The sequence below is a fragment of the Pieris brassicae genome, chromosome 10 (assembly GCF_905147105.1).
Source record: "Pieris brassicae chromosome 10, ilPieBrab1.1, whole genome shotgun sequence".
Lineage (NCBI taxonomy): Eukaryota > Metazoa > Arthropoda > Insecta > Lepidoptera > Pieridae > Pieris > Pieris brassicae.
Window position 1 is genome coordinate 14,988,484 of NC_059674.1, and position 18,961 is coordinate 15,007,444.

Below are 18,961 nucleotides of genomic sequence, written 5' to 3' on the forward strand. Positions count from 1 at the left end.
ACCTTTGCGACTTATGTTTGTGGAAAATTTATGAGTGTGTGCGTGGCTTTTGAATTTCGAACGTAAGGTCGTAAGTGTGCGCGGGAAAATTTTCAATATGGCCCCTGTTTTGAAAATGTGTTGGGAGTAATTTTCGGTGCTGTTACCACGTGTTTGAGACTATTTTTGATGGAGTAGTCGTTTGGCAGCAATTTGAGTTCATTGACATGGGGTTTGGCAAATGTCTTGGACCTATTTTTTCACTGGTAGGCTGAAGTCCACAAAAGACGCAGTATTTTCATAGAAATGAAAGTAGGACATGCGTAGTGGGAATATCATCGGATTTTCCTTAAAAATAGTTTCAAGCTGAATCGTGGAAACAACTTGTTAGCAAAATATTAATGAGTCGATATAATGAGAATTACATGAAAATGAGGACACGGAGATAGTTGCAAATTACAATAATAAATTAATCATTTTTAGTGACGCCATTCGATAAGAGAGGGCGCTGAGTTATATATTATACGACTTGTTTTTTTACTTCACATTATTATTAATATATAAGAAACGGGGTGTGCCATTTAAAATAAATATTAAAAAACATTTTAACGATTTTATTGATATAACCTGCTGCGAATGTAAAATATACAATTATATTATTTTTTTTGAGAAATTAATAAATTACCTTCAATTTAGCTACCTAGTTTGACATTGTAATAAATGTATAATATTCTCATAAGCCTAAATTTTAATTGAGCTTTGTCTCAAAATAGATGCATATACTGTAAATTGGTATTGCATCACAACGGAGGAAATGAAATAACAGACATAATATTTATATGGCCGTCTCTTCCTGTCGCGATAGCGCTATCCTTGTCACACTTGAGGAAAATCCTATTTGCGCGGCGGAAGAGAGTGACGGCAGTCTACGCCGCTCTTTCATTAGCGTTAGAGTGTATTCCTGTTTCGCTTGTGCAAGGCAACAGAGTGCGTTGACCTGTCCTTGTTGCTTCTGTGTGCAGCCTTGCTTTACAGTTATACGCAGAATGTGTATGTGTGTGAGTGTGCATCGTAAGGGCTGATACACACGAAGTCAGAATTTTTTCATGTTACCTAATGTTTCGTGTACATTGTAATACCTAATTATATATTTTTTAGATTTATGTCCTTCAATCAAACCTCTTACTGCTGGCTCTTATTAATAGTTATCCTTACCTGAAAAAGAAAACAATTAATTAGAAAAGCCATCATACGTCAATACATATTTTTTATTGTTATTACAGTATTTGTGTTAAATATTTATCTCATTTTTATAAAGAAATATCGTACAATAAAACGTAATTGGTAACACTCGGCTTAAAGATTAAAAAAAAATACAAGCCTGATGCATCTTACAACGCAAAAACGCAATGAAAACACTAATGAAACGAACCTAATGTATACGTATAAAAAAAGTTGCGTCAGAGCCCATAAAAAATGTCTGCTAGGCGTCAACGCGTTACATCACTGCTTGCACATGTGTGCGTAGTGCTGTATCGGCACGTGCTTGATTCACGTGTACACACACATACACCTTCTTTTGTGGTATGTAGGTTTCATACCTTAATGAGTACTTTTTTAAAAGCGCTGAAAAGGGAAAACTCTTTGGTCCGCTACTAGGCCTTTGAATCTAACGTTCTCTATTTAAATTTTACCTTGATTAGATTTTTAAAAAATTCTAGAACTTTTCTCGCGTCAAAGAAGTGTTGAAGTCGATTTTATTTAATTAATGATACCAAGTGTTGCGATTCAAACGTCAAGGCGGTCATTAAAGTTTAATTTTTTTATGTTAAATAAAATTGAATTTAAAACAAATGACTGAATTAATTGCCCGAACATTTAATAAACTGTAAACCATTAAAATTGTTACAATTAAAAAAAATCCAGTATAAAGCAATTAAATAAAACAGCGTGTTTAACAGTTGAATCACTAAAATCTATTATCCTTGAATGAGCTTGCATTTGCATTGAACCTAATATTCACTGCGCGAAGTAATTATTATAATACCAAAGATTATACTATTCAATCGAATATTATAATATTCTTTTATGGTAGAAGTAAAAACCTACCTAAACAAGTTAAACATTGGCTTCGACGAAATTGAACCAACAAAAGAGTTATATTCCGTAACTTATCCGTCACTATTCCGTAACTCCTCTATATGCATAAAGAATTATTGTTATATTAAATTCAAATATTAAAATGGAAGCCAAGCTTCTAATACCTAGCTATAGAAAAGGAAATATATTTTATCTTAAAAAGTACAAAATTTTTATTTAGTTCCTTAAGTTTAAAAAAAACCTGATAGAAAGACAGTCCTCATATATCGTTTAGTTGAAAAATATGCAAACGAGCCTACAGGGCGCCCGCCCATAATGGGCAGTCATCGCAGCCCATGAACCATTTTAGGAGCTACTGCCGGCCTTTGAGGGAGTAAGATTGAATAGTTGGCGTATATCTCAGGCCGACCCCCGTTGAATCAATTCCACAGTTCCCTAGTTCACAAAGAAAGTGCCTGGTGAAACGAACTGTATAAGACTTTCAGCCATTAAGGTGTTGATGAAGGGATCAACCCAAATAATTCTTCAAAACACTCACCATAGAACACTTTGTTCAAAACGCAAAGATGCAATTTCTCTGCGTAGAGAGATTGAAGAATCAAGCCGGTCAGTAATCACGTTGGAGATTGACAATTCGACAAGCCCTTCTGATCTTGGTCCATAGAAGAAGCTGGTATTTGAAAGCATCAGCCCAGAGATGTGAGCACTATATACGTAAGTTACAATAAATTCCCTCATATATGGTTGAGTAAAATGATGGCTGGCTCACACCTCATACCTGTAAACAGGTGCCGCTTCTGGAAACTGGACTGCGAGGTTTCCGATCAGTTTTGTAATTTAATCCTTTCTGGTCTCTTCTATGTATGCCAGTCATTTTGAAGGATGATCTGTTATTTTAAAAGAGTACCGAGAGTTTTTTGCGTCTGCTTTCTCACCCTCTGTCTTCTTTACCGATGAGAAGGGATGGGTTCTGCGATACAAATTTAATGACATGGAATAAGTGGTACCTTTATCTTATATTCCATAATAAACATATTATATTTTGATTTACTGTTAAATATACCTGATTGAAGTCTTGATATGATGTTTAGTTTTAGTTTGCTTACAATTTATTTTATTTGACCACGCCCTTGTAATTAATATACTCAAATATTCTAACCTCCTTTTTGGAATCAGTTAGTAAACAAAAGACGTGTATAGCGATTTACAATCTATAAATGATACCTGACCTAGCTTAAACTTTACGTTCTGACATAGTACGCATTGACTCATAGTTACACAAAGAACTGTTTAGAATAAGAATTATAGTTATTAAATCTATGGTTGATTCATCAACTCTTTGATCTATGGCGAATGATGAGCCTTAATTAACATTAAACGAAAGAGGTTTTATAGCATTATCTTTATTTAATTTAGTTTAAAAGTATGGACCTAATAATTTTAAATTTCCCATTTTTAAATTAACGTCATACATAGATGTTGCGTAGTTTCTCCTTCATTTAATTTGTTCTGTGTCGAATAATACTTAATTTATTTTACCTAAAAACTAATTTTTGACGCTTCAAATGTTTATGTCAAATGTCAATATTGAATGTGGGATAGTCTATAAATATTTGAAAAATTAACGATTCGATAATTTCCGGAGCGCGGGCAAAGTAACACTCTTTACTTTTATAATTATTTAATATCCATATAGAAATCTTATTAAATGATTTTGTAAAATCATGAAATTTAATTTAACGAACTCAGTGCAAAGTACTGAAAATAGTTACTTATTGTTAGGAAGAAATCGCTTTTAGCAGTAAGTCCGGCTATTTACGTCCTTTGTCTTAAATTTTATTGTGATAAATAAAGTGTTATTTATAATAATAAACTGTTATAATACAGTTTTATTAATAACAATCAGTTTCAACCTGACCTACTACAATTTCTAGATAAAGTAAAAACACAATTGAAATGTTCTTTATTTAGCTATTTTTGAATAAACACAGTGAAAACTTACGTATATAAAATAATTTTCAGCATAACTCGTAGTCACAAAACAGCGTAATATGTACACTATTAGTACAGATCAATAAAAATCATAAATAGTAAAAACAAAACACAGACGCTAAATGTCACACAGAAAACAATATGACAGATAATGATATTTTTTATTTTATGGTTGATAGTATTTGTAATTTGATTTTTAATGTTTTTAAATAATTTTATTTTAATTTTTTAAATGTTTGTCAATATTGAATTGCCAATATTGAAAAATTACTTTTTGAGATACGAGGTTGGTCCATATTGTCACCGGCCCAATATACCAAACTTTCCCCAACTACCCGTATTTATAAAAACTACATCATTATAGACTTCTGACTCTTTCTGTCAAATTGTAGTTCAAATACGATGAGAGACAGATATAATGTCAAAACAATGCAATAGGATTGATTTATTTCTATGTACAAGGATGTTAAAGTCAAAACTTAGCGTAGACTGACCTTGTATATTCAGAAAGAACTAAGCTACTAGACAAGTCAGCTTGCTCCCTAAGACATGCAGAAGTCACACTTAGCGCTATCGTTTCTGAAACTGTGGGTAAGAAAAAGCTAGAATATTTAGAAGGTAGTAAAGACGCTTTTTGAACTTTAGTTAACGCGTTTTGTATTGAAACAGTTGACAGATTCCAGAATTAAAAAAAACTTGCTAAGAAAATCTGGTTTTTAACAAGGTTATAATTATTCAATGCTTTTTAGAACGTATACCAGTCCTATAAATCTAGATTGCGCTAAGACTATTTGTAATACGGTTTAATAGGGCCAGATGTGTTCCAAATTGATTGGACAGAGGCACTTACGACTTGCATACCAATGTTATCAAAGTAAGTACACGGATTTACAAGAATTTGCTTGCTTTAGTTATCTATATATTGTATTCTATGCAGAGCAATGTTAGCCATAGATTCTAAGGTCGTTGGTACGAACTGTACACCATGTACTTTCTTTATACGTGCGTATTTAACATTCGCTCAATCGGTGAAGGAAAACATCGTGAAGAAACCGGCTTGTCTTAGACCCAAAAAGTCGACAGCGTATAGTCAGGCAGAGGAGGCGGATCACCTACTTGCCAATTAGATTGACAAATTATCATAAAACTCATACAGAAAATCTGAGGCCTACACCTAAAAAGGATGTAGCACCAGTGATTTATTTATTATATTCTATAATGCATGTCTCATGGCCGCAGATGTTCTCGTACCTGATAGGCTATTAGGGGTCCTATGTAAAAAAAAAACTATAAATATCAAATAGAAAGAATTACAATAAAAAATGTCGACATGGAGAAAGAAATAATAATAAAAAACTGACTTTTCATTAATTAATAAACATGATTATAAATAGGTAGACTATAATTATTGTTATTAATGTATGTATGTAATGTTATGTTAGCAATGTAATGTTAGCAATAATGTAATTCCATTCTTAATGCCAATTCTGGATCATTGGCTAGTTAGTATTAGTCTAGGCAGAGGCGTAGGTCTAAGTGAGGTTCCAGAAAATTGATTGTAATAAGTTCTTAGCCACGTCGCTCGTGTATTACAAAGTCATATTGTGTCAAATTCATATATATTCGATGATGATCAAACGTTGATACAGAATACATTCTTCCCATTTCGACGCCTAGCGTTCCACAACACAGTGCAGCGCTTTTTTAAGCACCTCTTTGTGGAACCACCTGCCAGAGGTATTTCCGAACCAACACGACTTAGGGGCCTTCGAGTAAAGCCCCGCTAGAGCCTGCAGGTGTCCATGGACGTTATCACTTTATTAAAAATGACCTGTGCGTTCCTCGTGTCTCGTAAAATAAGGGAAGATACGAACTGATTGTGTAAGGCACATACAATAATCATTTAGTAATACTGTTTCTATATCATTTTTATGTACCATTTGATAAATAAAATAAAGTGGCACCTGGACAAGATTGACATTAAAGTCAACACAATGGAAGGGACCAACCGGGAAATAAAAGAGTGGGCAGGCCAAGAAGAAGGTGGGCTGATGACTTAATAGAAATAGCAGGAAAAGACTGGCTAGGGTTAGAGGAGGCCTTACCCACGAGGAGTCCATATCTACAGGCGACACAGCGACTACTAACATTTAGCTATAAGTAAGTAATAACAACGTTAGATATTTAAATTTAAGAGAAAAAAAGACTAAATAATTATTTATTATAAATAAAAGAAAGTTATTTGAAAGTAGTGCCTGGCTATTTGACAGATGACAAATATCTTGAAAGGTTGTTTACAAGGTTATTTGAACCATTCATTTTTAGGACCTTTTCGCTATACAATGAGGTATTAAATAACGATGTGAATAAACAAGGATTAGTTGGTATATATAATATCATAAAGAGGAAAGTCCACGATACCATATGGCTCACAAAAAATATTATTAATAAATTTAAATGCTTCTAATTTTACATTTACTGCCAGTTATCAAATCATAGGTGCAGAACGGGCGAGAAGAACTCTCCGCCACGTCACGTCAGTAATAAATAGATAAAAAAATCAAAAACAAAGATTTATCTTCCTTTAAGCTATAGATAGAACATCGTGCTAAGACTGAATTAATGGGGAAACCGTAGATCACAATTTTTTTGTATATAAATTGTCTCTGTCTCTACGATCTAGCCTAACTTAAGACGTATAAAAAATTAAAAACTAGCATAATTTACTAAAAAGGATATTTAACATATACATGTCCAATAACACTACTTACAGTCTCTATCAAGGGGAAGACACTCTGTCCTTGTGGACTATTTTTAAGAGCAGATTACAACAAGTAATAAAGTAACGGATGAGTGTAATAAATTGTAACAAATATAATTTATAAAAACAGTTCAACAGAGAATATTGATATAAACATTCCATAATAACGTTTTAATTTCTTTAAAGTGTGAACAAAATGTTTATGAATGCATTAGTACCACGTGTTTTTACAAAAGAAGAGATCTCAATAAAAATGTAATCATTAATAAATGAATAAAAACTAATATATACAAAACATTTTCTTTAAAGAGCAAATCAAAAGGAATATCGTAAGTGCATCAATCGCACATTGAAAATAGCTAGAATGATTAAAAATACGACATTGACCAAATTGTAGCTGCATTATGCAGATACTAAACACTGTATGTGCAGAATTGGTAATTGAACTAACACATGGACATCTGGTTACGTAAATTTTCTATAGGTACACTTGTGCCTACACCCTTCTCTTTTAAAATAATACTATGGATTGTTTTCGTTTAGATTTTAATGACTTTGACAGTACAATTGTTGAAAAACTACTCGCAACGTTTTAATATCAAGTTTTTTTAAAATAAATAATATCTTCTGTACGCAATGTAATCATTAAATCACATAATAACAAAAACAAGAAATTTAAGCTATATACTAAATAACAATACAATATATTAATATATCTATAGTTGCCACAAAAAACTTAAAATGTTCGGTTTTATGGTAATTCATAAAAGTAGAAAAGCACCAAATTTTTTTTTATATCTTGTTAAAAATCCTTCATACAATGTCGTAACAAACAAAATTATGTAATTTTTCTCTTGTCAACGGCCTTGTTTTATTTTTAAACATTGCCCAAAATGATTAAGTTAAGTTACTGTAAGCACATTAAATTATTACTAATTCTATTTCAATGAGAACACAATCACAGCGTTTATTAATGATTATACAGTATCAGATGCATTCAACAATTATTCTTGGCTAAGAACGCATTGACTAGTCACGAAAAACCACACAGTGTGAACGCCGAAAAAATACACATAATACAACGCGATGCGCGTAACGCTAGTGTGCGTCACAACTATGTGTGCGTGTGACCCACTTACGAGCGTGTTCGTATAACTTCGGCCATTTCCGTCGACTCGCACGTTTACCGCCATCTTATAACTGCCCAGTGTACATTGACCTATGCGCGCTGAAGTCGGAACCATTTAAGTGGACAGATAAGAGGTCAATGTATATTGGCCAACTAAATTACGTACATTGTCAAATGTTTACACCTCGATTTCACTGATATCATCGTCTTTCGTTTGTTTTACTTCGGAAGTGGTTTACTTTCATTTTCACTCTAATTTGAACTGATAATATGGTGGTTATCTGATAGGCAATGTAATTGTTGAAAACGCACATGCATTGCTTGATTGTACTTCCCATAAAAGTTTAGATTTATTAGTCATTTGAAAAATATTTTTAAGGATGAAATTATGTATTTATGAAAACATAGTGGTGGACAGTACTATACAATATAATTGTAGTACTTTAGGTACTACGTTACTATATCTAATATGAATGTACCAAGATGACCTGTTTCGATTAAAATTATTAATCTATGCGACTATTACGCAATAAAATATGCTATCATGCGGAAACAAATAAGGAAATTTGGAGCAGGTGCGACTTGTTTTTTAAATTCCCTACTTTTAGAATGATGTACCTACAAGATAATATTATCATATAGCCCTTCGAATTAATAATAATGAAGGTCGTTTTAAATTTATGTCTATATTTGAAGTTCTTCAGTGGCTAAACAATTCCTTTTAAAACATATTTTGAAAACCAGATATCTTCTTTATCTCTATCAAATAATTAAACATAATCAAGAATATGACCGTCTTCTTACTATCCAAGGCGCAGATGTGTTAATTAGCACTTACGATTTTAGGATCCCATTGTATGGCTTAAACAAATAATATCACGATCTCTATAGCGATTTCGTCACTACGCAAACAGGCGGAGAAAACCATGAGTCAAAAATAACTTTCACCGTTAGATAATGAACCGGTTGTTCGAAGGTTGACTTTTTAATGGTATATATACGTTAGGCACAATACACAAGTATGTGTGTCCTGTAGGAATTCTATAGCATTCCCATGGGCAAGGTTTGGGTTACACACCTACACAAGAAATATTCATATTGTTGTAACTTTCGGTGACGAATATCACGCAGACGCGTTTTTAAACCGTGAGCAGTGTTGGCCTAGCGGCTACAGCGTGCTAGTGTGTTCTTTGAGATCGTAGGTTCGATCCCCGGTCGTTCACCAATGGACTTTATTTCTATGTACGCATTTACCATTTACTCGAACTGTGAAGCGGCTTGCCTTAGATCCAAAAGTGGACGGCGTGTGTCAGGCAGTATAGCAGTCATCGCAACCCATGGACACATTCGGCCTTTGAGGAAGGAGTATACTATCTGTACTAGTAGTTATGGGAAGTAAAATATTGATCCGAATTCGCGTAAGGCGCAGAACAGGGCGGTATTTTTACGTCATCGTTTTTTATTACAAACTTATCACTTATTTGTACATATAAAATTAGTCTCTTTTATTACAGCATAAGAATAATTTTGTGTAAAGAGACCATTGACTACTTTAGAATATACAAGCGAATTTTGTTCTTGTGTTTGTTTGTGATTGTTCCAGCAATAAAATAAACCCAGAACCTTCGAATTAATCAAAGAATAATTCCATCGCTTAAAAACAGTAAGCCGTTATAAGTGAAATATATGCAGAGTAATAATAAATCCTGGCAATCATATTAAATATTCTTTATTGCAGTTAGCACCAGAGAAAAATAAATGCAATAGTAATACGTTTAACGCAAAAAAACAAAGCTTATGGTCAAATAAAAGCTTTCGATAGTTACGAAATAGAAAACTTTTCAAGATGTTAGTGAATAAAACAGCAAAGTCTATACTTTGCTAGGACTATGCCCTAAAAATGTTATAAGCAAAATTTTTCAGGGTCAATACTAAAAGTCCGATCAGTTGTAATCGCGTGATACCGAAATACGGTGAAGGGCGCAATTAAGTAGCATTAATTAGTATCCTGCATAATATACGAGAATCATCTTACAGCCAATTAAGATTTGAACACGATAATCGATCGATGATTTTGATAACAAATAATAAAACATCTATAAAGTTATACTATTATCCCAGAATTTCCCCCGTTAACACAGTGAAATATAAGAAAATCAAATAAAACACTTTCGACACATTCTAGAGTTATAAAAACAATATAAGGTCCTGTTAATATTGATGTTTGTATCTCTAGATAGAAAACGATTCATATTAAATTAAAATTTTACACTGGGGTACCGTGATTGATGTCATAGAACATAATATGTTCTTAGCATGCTCTGTCCATAAATAAACATTGTCATTTCAAATGTTCGAATCTCAACGTACCAAAGTGTTGGTAATATGTCAAAGTACATTACACTCAAAGTTGCGCAATAGACGCACAGACTATGTTAAGTTGATAGATGATAAAATTTATTTGAGGCGGTTTCCATCTTATTACTTTATTTTGTACTCTGAGCAAAGTATTAATAAATATATTGTGTAATTGATTTGATGGCAATCTATTTACTAAAACAGATAATTTAAATAAATTAAACACACAACAGATGCAATTTTAAATTTAACTTTTTTAATTTGCATCAGAAAATGTTGCATTCGCACTTATATTCTGTCGCGTGCCTTTTCAACCTTGGTGTAAGGTTGTTCACATTGATGGGAAAACTATAGATAAGCTGTGGATTTTCGACGCCATTTTGAAATTGGTCTTAAATAATTTTGTTATGTTCCACTTTTTTAATGTGAATTAGTCATAAGTTCCTCATTTAGAAGACATATACACTGCACATAAATGCAATATCGGAATGAGCTCGCGCCTGGTCACATGACCCATATACATAGAAATTCAACTGCCGAAAAATACTTTTGTCAAGTGTACCATACCATACCATACAGTACCATATATACAATATTTTCCATGACAGTAATTTATAAATTTTCACGTCAGTGTTGCCAGTGCAGTTATATTCAATACTTTTGGTTCTTATTGGTGTAGTTTCAATTTTAAAGAATGAGACCTTTTTGTGTAAAAGTTGTTTGTTATCGATTAGAGTTTGACGATTTGGAAATTTCGTAAATACTTTGTGTTCGCTATGATTTATAACGCAAATAGAATACTTGCAATAGATTATTTTTTCAAGTCGATTAAAAATATGAAACTAAATCCGTTAGAACTATGTTAAAGTACTTAAATATATTGTGAATAAGAAAGCTGTAGTGCGCATTAAAAAATGGAACTCAAATCTATGATTTAACGATAGAAGGGTCGCACATCCGCACTTTTGCGCTCATAGATAGAGCGGCCTTGCGTGGCTGTTCAACTCAGTCTCAGTGACATACTTTTGACTTGGCTACGAGCCGTCAGTAGACACACGCCAAATCCAACCTTATTACTGGTAAACAACGCTCTATTTCGTATGAAAGTCTTGTACTGTTTTAATTGAGACGCTCGTAGTGCTATCCTGTCGCGAATTTCGAAATTTAAAATTTTATTTCGCGTAAAGCTCTTTTAATGAGGAAAATAATTTGTGTCATCTTGTAATAAGAGATGGCGACACTCGAAGAATTTTTAATAAATTAGGATTCAAAATTAAATTTAAATTGTGTTTTTATAAAATTTTAGTGATGTACATTGATATATAATATTACAGACTTCTAATAACAAAAGTTTTCAGTGAAGTAGACAAATGCTATTATAAATTTTAATGTATCCTATTCCTTGAACTTTGAAAAATAAATTCTGATTAAATAACGGACAAGTTTTTAGACTAATATAAAGTAATATTTTGTACAAGTAAATAATATTATTACAGAGATTAATTAGATAATATATATAATATCTAGATATGGTTTAAGTAAAATGTTGAGATATATATTATAACTAGAGATTTTTCTGACTTTCATAAATAATGTACCTAGCGTGTAATATGATGTGATAAGGAGCAGTTTTGGCATTGTATGCAACTTTAAGCCGTACGTACGGTCGTATGTTAAAATCCCCTAAAATGTGCATAATTCAAACTTTGGCGTAGGCCGCAAAAAATCGACGACACTTGTCAGACTCTTCTGAGTCGACTATAACATTATATAATCTATGGAACAGATGTAATCTGTGGCTATATATTTTAGCGCTACTTGATTAACCAACCTTAAGAATGAGAAACGGTCTATCAAGGACAAGCGTATAACCCGGTTTCGCCTATCAATTGTTTAAAAAAATAGCAATAAGTTGCGACAATTTCAATATGCCGGGTTTCGACATCCGTCTAAGGTCGAGTTTCACTTCATTTACAACAATTGAACGGAAATTGATTTAGTGACAATTAACTAAACTTATACGCGATATACTTTACAACGCTTGAAGTGTTTAACAACATGGGATTATTTTTTTACATATATATAGTCAAAACCGTTTACGACGACATCATTTAGAACAACATACCGGTTATATTATCCTTAATCAAAGGTCCCGCCTGAATTCTATTGTATTAGGTACTTAATAACAACATCATCGACTATTACGACTATCGGTTTTTACGACCGTAGTTAAAGTCCCTTCGATGTCGTTTTTGACTGTATAATGGGAAGAAGTCTCATGAGTTGTTAAGTTGCCGCCCATGGACACTCACATTGGCAGAAGGCAAGTGCGTTGCCGGCGTTTTAAATTAATTTTGTTTTTGTTAAATAAGTATAAATTCTGTATTCTCTATGATTCTAAATACCAGTAAAGACAGCTTATAAACAATGTTTTAACATTCTTAAATCAATTTTAAATAAAAAACATCGGACCTTGGATAAAATTAAATTCTACGAGATAAGTACGGAGAACTTGTTAAAGGTAGCTAATAGTTGTTTTAGTCATGATATGACCAAGCCCTTTTGCTGTTTCTCGAAATATCCCTTCTTGCATTAGACTCTACAATGTATGACGTCACAGAGCATGTGAGCCAGCACGCACGTATATATTAGCTCTAGGAGGCTGTTTGAAAGGACGAGTTGACTGACGCCAGTACGATTTTGTTGATGTTTGAAGCTTTAGTAACTTTCTATCCGTATATCGATTTAACAAGAGAGTGTTAAACCATTTCATAACTTCAGTGGGTTTAGCTTGAATGTGTAGCCAAGTCAAATATTATATTTAATTACTTATTCGTAATTCCGTACTGTTAATTTGAAAATTTAATGAGTAGTTGCTTTGTGAAACACGTCATTTTTTTTATTGAGCATCTAATTGAATTTTAATTTATTATTATTAATCATCGGCTATTTTTTACTAAGATCATATACTTTCTGAGGTGAAAAAAGAGGATTTTCTTTATTGCCTTAAAAAACTCACTTCCGGTGTCATAATATCAATTTACATAATTTATTTTAAAAGTTTAGAATCCGTTTGACATTCTATTAGAAATTGTGACGAAATGTATAATCACGCAACGAGTAAGATTAAAATAGAGACAGTTTGATAATTTCAAATTATTTCTGTTTTGTTTAATTTATTCGCAATATTTCTTCAGCCTTCTGTTAGATTTAGTACATATAATCAGTAACCTAGTACCGGTTCGGTAGTAAACGCTCCAGCAGCGCAGGCGCACGCACACATGAGCCTAACATTATCATATTATCAGTCGCTAGTCGAACTACTCGTACGTACTCGAGTATGTTACGCATGCACATAGATACGTGATACTGCGCTTTAATGCACTTGATAGTTTAAATTTTAAACCAATTTTTTTAATTTTAATAAGTTAACTTAACTCTAAAATATTCTACCAAACAGAAAAAAAAACATCAAATATGACGTAAAAAAAAGAAAAGTATTTAATATGACATCTAGTTCGAGCCTTTAATGTACTGAAGATTACCTCTACATTACATAAATACTAAAATTATGTTATTTGTCATCAGTTTTGCCCTTGAACCTTGACTAGTAAACGATGTAAAATTACGTGTTAAAGCGACATTTATCATCTAAATAATTTAAGCAAACTGTACATACCTAAATTTTAATTAGAAGTAGTTTGTAAATAACATTATTCTTGTAAACGCCCTTGTGTATATTAGTAAAAATATTTTTTTATTTAAACGCTTTAGAATGAGTGCCTAAAACAAACATAAAACCAGCATTTTATCTAAATAAGAGGACGACCTTAAAAATATCTAAAACGGCGATAAACAGATGTCAATAAACTACGAAGGTTGCAAGTACCAAGACGAGGCGAGCGCGCATCGAAGTACCAGCTAAATGGGTCTTGGCCAGGCAACTTTTTCTTGCGTTTAGACTTAGTGCTAGCTGTCATATGTCATGCTCTCCTAGTTGCCTAGTACTTGCAACTGTTAGATATTTAACCTTAGAATTTTGACAATTTAAGTAAATAAAATAAATACCTGGGAATATTTTTGGTTCTTTATTTATTACGAAGTCGAATTCCTGCCAAGGTTAATAATTAAATTCATATAGAATAATTTTGTTAATAAATTGATTTATCAATAAAAGAGCGTAGTACCTTTAAAAAAACACCGTTAATGATAACTTTCTGAAAATTTAAAATGTATAAAGAATAGAGATTTTAGTTATGTTCACGAAATGAAGCGAACCACAATTTTAATGTAAAACTTACAATTGAACTATGTAAAATTACATAGTACATATAACATCGTGATTCAAACTTGCTAAGTATATAAAATACGTCAATACTAAGAGAATATGCTAAATAAGCTGACTCTACATAATATACTAGTTGTAGATAGCCGCATCCTAATTTAGGTTAGTGCTCTTCTAAGAATATGCGTTCCTGGTACTTCTAATTGTAAGCGAGCTAGCTTTTGTTTACTTTTCACACAAACTTTAGGTTAACTAACTAACTATGTTTTTATTTTATGCGTTTACACTGGAAATTAGATTAACTTTTTGATTTAACCAACGAACATTGATCTTTTTACTTAGCCTACCTTTTTACTAGCTATATACCAACTTTGCTTTGGTACCCCATAGTCTGTTCGTTTTTCCGAATAAAAAACCTAAGTACTAAATTGATTGTATACTTTTCAATTATTCTCTCGATAAAAACATTCCTCAGTGTTCAAGAAATAAATTCAAAAATATATTCAAATAGGTCCAGCCAATTTTACGATTATTTTTTATTTATATCTATGACAAACATTGTTAATATATGTTATGTTATGTTACTTACGGCATCTCTACACTGGAATCTAAATTAATTAATTACGCGATATTGTTTACGAATACGTATGTAATTCGATATGTATTGCACTTTTGCGATAATACAAATTATATAATATATGTCTATTTTGCAATAAACATGTTTTGTTAGCAGTTATACGCTAGGTATTACCACATAACTAATATACCACAACATTATGAAGTGATCTATTTTTGAAGTCATATAAAATCTTAAAAAATACAAATAAAATTGATCAATAACTTAAAGCAGAAGTATATTTTTTGTTAGTACCGTGTTCTTCGACTATTATTAGTCCATAATTTTGTATTCTACAATGTATAAATTACTATAGAACTTTTACATTTCGAGAAATTCCTACAAAAGTATATTTTTATGATGAACAATGAATCCTTGGAAACATCTTCAATCAAAATTTTCAATCTCCGTTAGTTATACAATACCTAAAGATATTTGATAAAAAGCACTTTTCTATGACTCCGCATTACCTTATTTTACAATTGCGGGCTACTAACAAGCATTGTTATGTATATAAGCTGGATGATGATTATAAGAAGCAACGATACAGTTTCGCTACGTATCGTTATTCGTTACGCAACGACTGACGTTAAACCGGATCACGTTTGCTTTCTTGCGTTAAATGGCATACGTTGTCCTTTATTTTTACTCTGTGAAAGTTTTGTCAATTAATTTTAATACTTATCGTTTATTGATTAAAGAAAGTAAAAGGTAACGATTCCTGTGGAATGCATTTGAAAATGAAAGTTATTTTTACGCAATATTTTTTTGATTCTTTACATGACCGAGTGAAAGCTAATACTAATGCGTAGGCGCGATCTTCCACACAGATTATAATGTTTAGCCTAATGTATTATAGCGGTTAGTTTTTTATACTACCTGTACATACCGTACAATATTTGTTATTGAAGTGAATAAATAAATAAAGCAATATTAATGTTTTAGCCCTAAAGTTGATTCATTTCTTCTTAAAAATAAATATTTTATAGAAGTATTATACTCTGTATTTCTTTATAATTTTATGTCAATTTACTCCAAATACAACTGGCACAAAAGAAATTATTTAATAAGAAGGATTTACACAATAAAAAAATAGGAATCTTTTTAAATGGAGCGGCAGTTAGTAGGTAACTCTTGTACGGTTATATAGAATAGCTGACATGTCAATGACCAGTTAACAGATAATACCCTTACGGTAATACGATTACAGTTACAGCAATGTTTTATTTAGAAAAATCTTTTTGTTTGCGGAGCCTTTGTTCGATTTTTGAAGTAGGTTATGTAGCTGTTCTGTTTTATAGTATCTGTTGCTTTTTAAATTTTGATTAAAATATAAATACTATACTATACTTTGATGATACCAATACAATACAAGGGTGACTGTTCACATGAAAAACATAAAACTCATAATTAAAAAAGGAATTGTTACTATAGTTGTCTCTTAATAATGCAGCTTTCTTTTTAGTAATATTTTTCCAAGTCACTATTTTTATTTGTAATCATTATACGTTTAAAATCGTGTCTGAGACAGTCGTCTCAAAAATACCAAGTGTGAAAAGCCTGAATTACGCAAGCACGAAAGATGGAGTTACCGAATTTTAATTGGCGACTTTCTTTCTTACGCAATAAAATAAGAAACAATTATGTATTAATATACCGGAAACGAACTTTCTATATGAGATTTTTATGTGATTTCGCCCACGCAATCTCGTTATACTCAAAGCAATTTCTATAGGTCTAATCTTGACCAAAACGTACGGAAAGCCCAACAACCAACAATTAATGTATAACATGTTTGTTCCGGTTGATTACCTACTTTTATAGATTTTCCTTGACGTTGACATGTTGAGTCTATATAAAGTAATTATAACAAATGTATCATTTGTATTCAAAGACAAAAATCTCTTTTGATACAAAGTCAAAACGGAACGTTTTTAAAATGGATGAATACTTTCAGCCAGTGCCAGAAAAGGAATAAGTCATGAGGTTTGAAAATGGAATTCAAGGCGGCTTCGTTTAGTGAAATGTCAAAGCGTTTCACTTCGATTTAAATATGGAATAACTTTCTGTGGAAATTATTACATGATTCTGGGAACGTTTTTTATCTGATATCTCCTCGCTAAATTACTTGGATTCAGTCTATGCAATTTAAAAATCGAATCTTAATTGCTTCTAATTGAATTTATACATTTTATATTACGTTCAGTGAAATTGAGACTGACTGACTTTGTAGTTCTATTTAATAAATGTTCCTATTGAATGCAATGAATGAAGTTAGTACATTTATCCTGGAGTCTCCTAAGTCGTACACATATTATATCGGTGTCTACTAGAACTAATTAATTCGACGTCGAGTCCTGGAAGAAAGTCAATTTTTGAATCTAAATGTCACCCAAAATCAGAGTCCAGTAAAAAGTAAGAAAGCCTAGTCAAGGAATTATGTGAATTCGAATTTATCAAAGTCTGTCAGTTTTGCAAGAGATGAAGTTCACGTGCAGTCTTCGACGTCGAATCGAGATTTAATATGAAATTACCTTTAATGCTCCCACCTGAAGTGTGCGGCTGCTGGCTCTGCTGCACATTGCTCTGGGCCTCCAGCTTGGTGTTGACCGAGTTCCACATATCAAACATGTTCAACATAATGGGTCCAACGGACCAACTCACGATCACAATTTATTCATTCCACTCAGAACCGCTCATCCATTTTTATACACTGTAATGAATCTAGTCTCAAAATCGTTCGTCCGCTATAATACTTAAGGCTACGCACTGATCCCCGGTTTTAGATTTGTAATTATTGCGATTATCACTATATTTATAAATACATTTCTATATAAACTTTCTCAAATTCTCAACTAATGTAAATACTATAATTTGTTTAAATTTTACTACGTTATTCGGATTTAAATATCAGTCTAAAATTTTCGTTTTTATAAGGTTTTTGCTCGGGAAGATAACGTGTAACTATTATTTGATTAGCTATTTTTGTTGTGATTATTATATTAAATATCGAGTATAAATTCATCGGAATTAGCGGAATAAATGTGTTATATTGTCTAGGTGCGGCTTGTGGTTTATTTTATTTTTATTTATTTGAGTCGCGATCCGTTTTTTCTTCTTCATAGTTCGTTTGCTCGTTCTGGTCTTGAAGATGCCACCGAGTTAGATAGCGTCACACTGGGAGCACATAGTATGGATTTTTTTTTGATTATAGTGTTGGATTTTTTCAGAGGCGTTCTCACATGCACTGAGTGCAATCGCGATGCATTTCAGTTTGAGTGGGGGGTGGGGGAAGGCTCGTAATGCGCAGGCCCGGCATCGATCCCCGTGCTTCGTGGTATGAACTAAACGGTACTTTTCTTTCTCGCTGTATGGAGCTGCAGTATACGTATAGCTATGAACGCCGTTCTATTATGTCATTCACTTTGATGTTCCCTAGGTACTTTAGTTGCTAGGCTGTATCTAACTAGGTGTTTTGTCAGGCACGTCCATTGTTTGATTATTGAATATTGTATCTGCCTTCTGTGATTCAATTTAAGTGTATTGTTTCTTCTCTTATTCGTTCGACAGACTGATGTTTCCGACTTTCCGTAAAATGAACTTTTATTCAGTCAAACATTTCACAAAGCCCCTAACACAAAGCCTAATATAAGAACCTTGTACATAAATATTCTCATAGTTATTTTCACAAATGAAAGGACTTATATAGTCGCAGAACAGCGATTTGAAATCATGCCTATA

The 18,961-nt window shown here is 32.3% G+C and overlaps 1 protein-coding gene across 5 annotated transcripts in view; it reads right to left on the reverse strand.

Moving 5' to 3' along the window:
- The window catches only part of LOC123715125 (probable nuclear hormone receptor HR3), a 69,876-nt gene that overhangs the window by 40,398 nt on the left and 10,517 nt on the right, over nucleotides 1–18,961 (reverse strand). The window contains exon 2 of one of the 5 annotated variants that reach the window (XM_045669975.1): nucleotides 17,770–17,933. The exons of 2 other annotated variants lie outside the window; for them this stretch is intronic. In XM_045669975.1, the coding sequence (XP_045525931.1) occupies nucleotides 17,770–17,860 (91 nt within the window). In that variant the 5' untranslated portion in view covers nucleotides 17,861–17,933. Of the gene's footprint in view, nucleotides 1–17,754; nucleotides 18,371–18,961 lie in introns of those variants that run through there. 2 more of the 5 variants (XM_045669973.1, XM_045669974.1) reach the window with 2 other exon arrangements.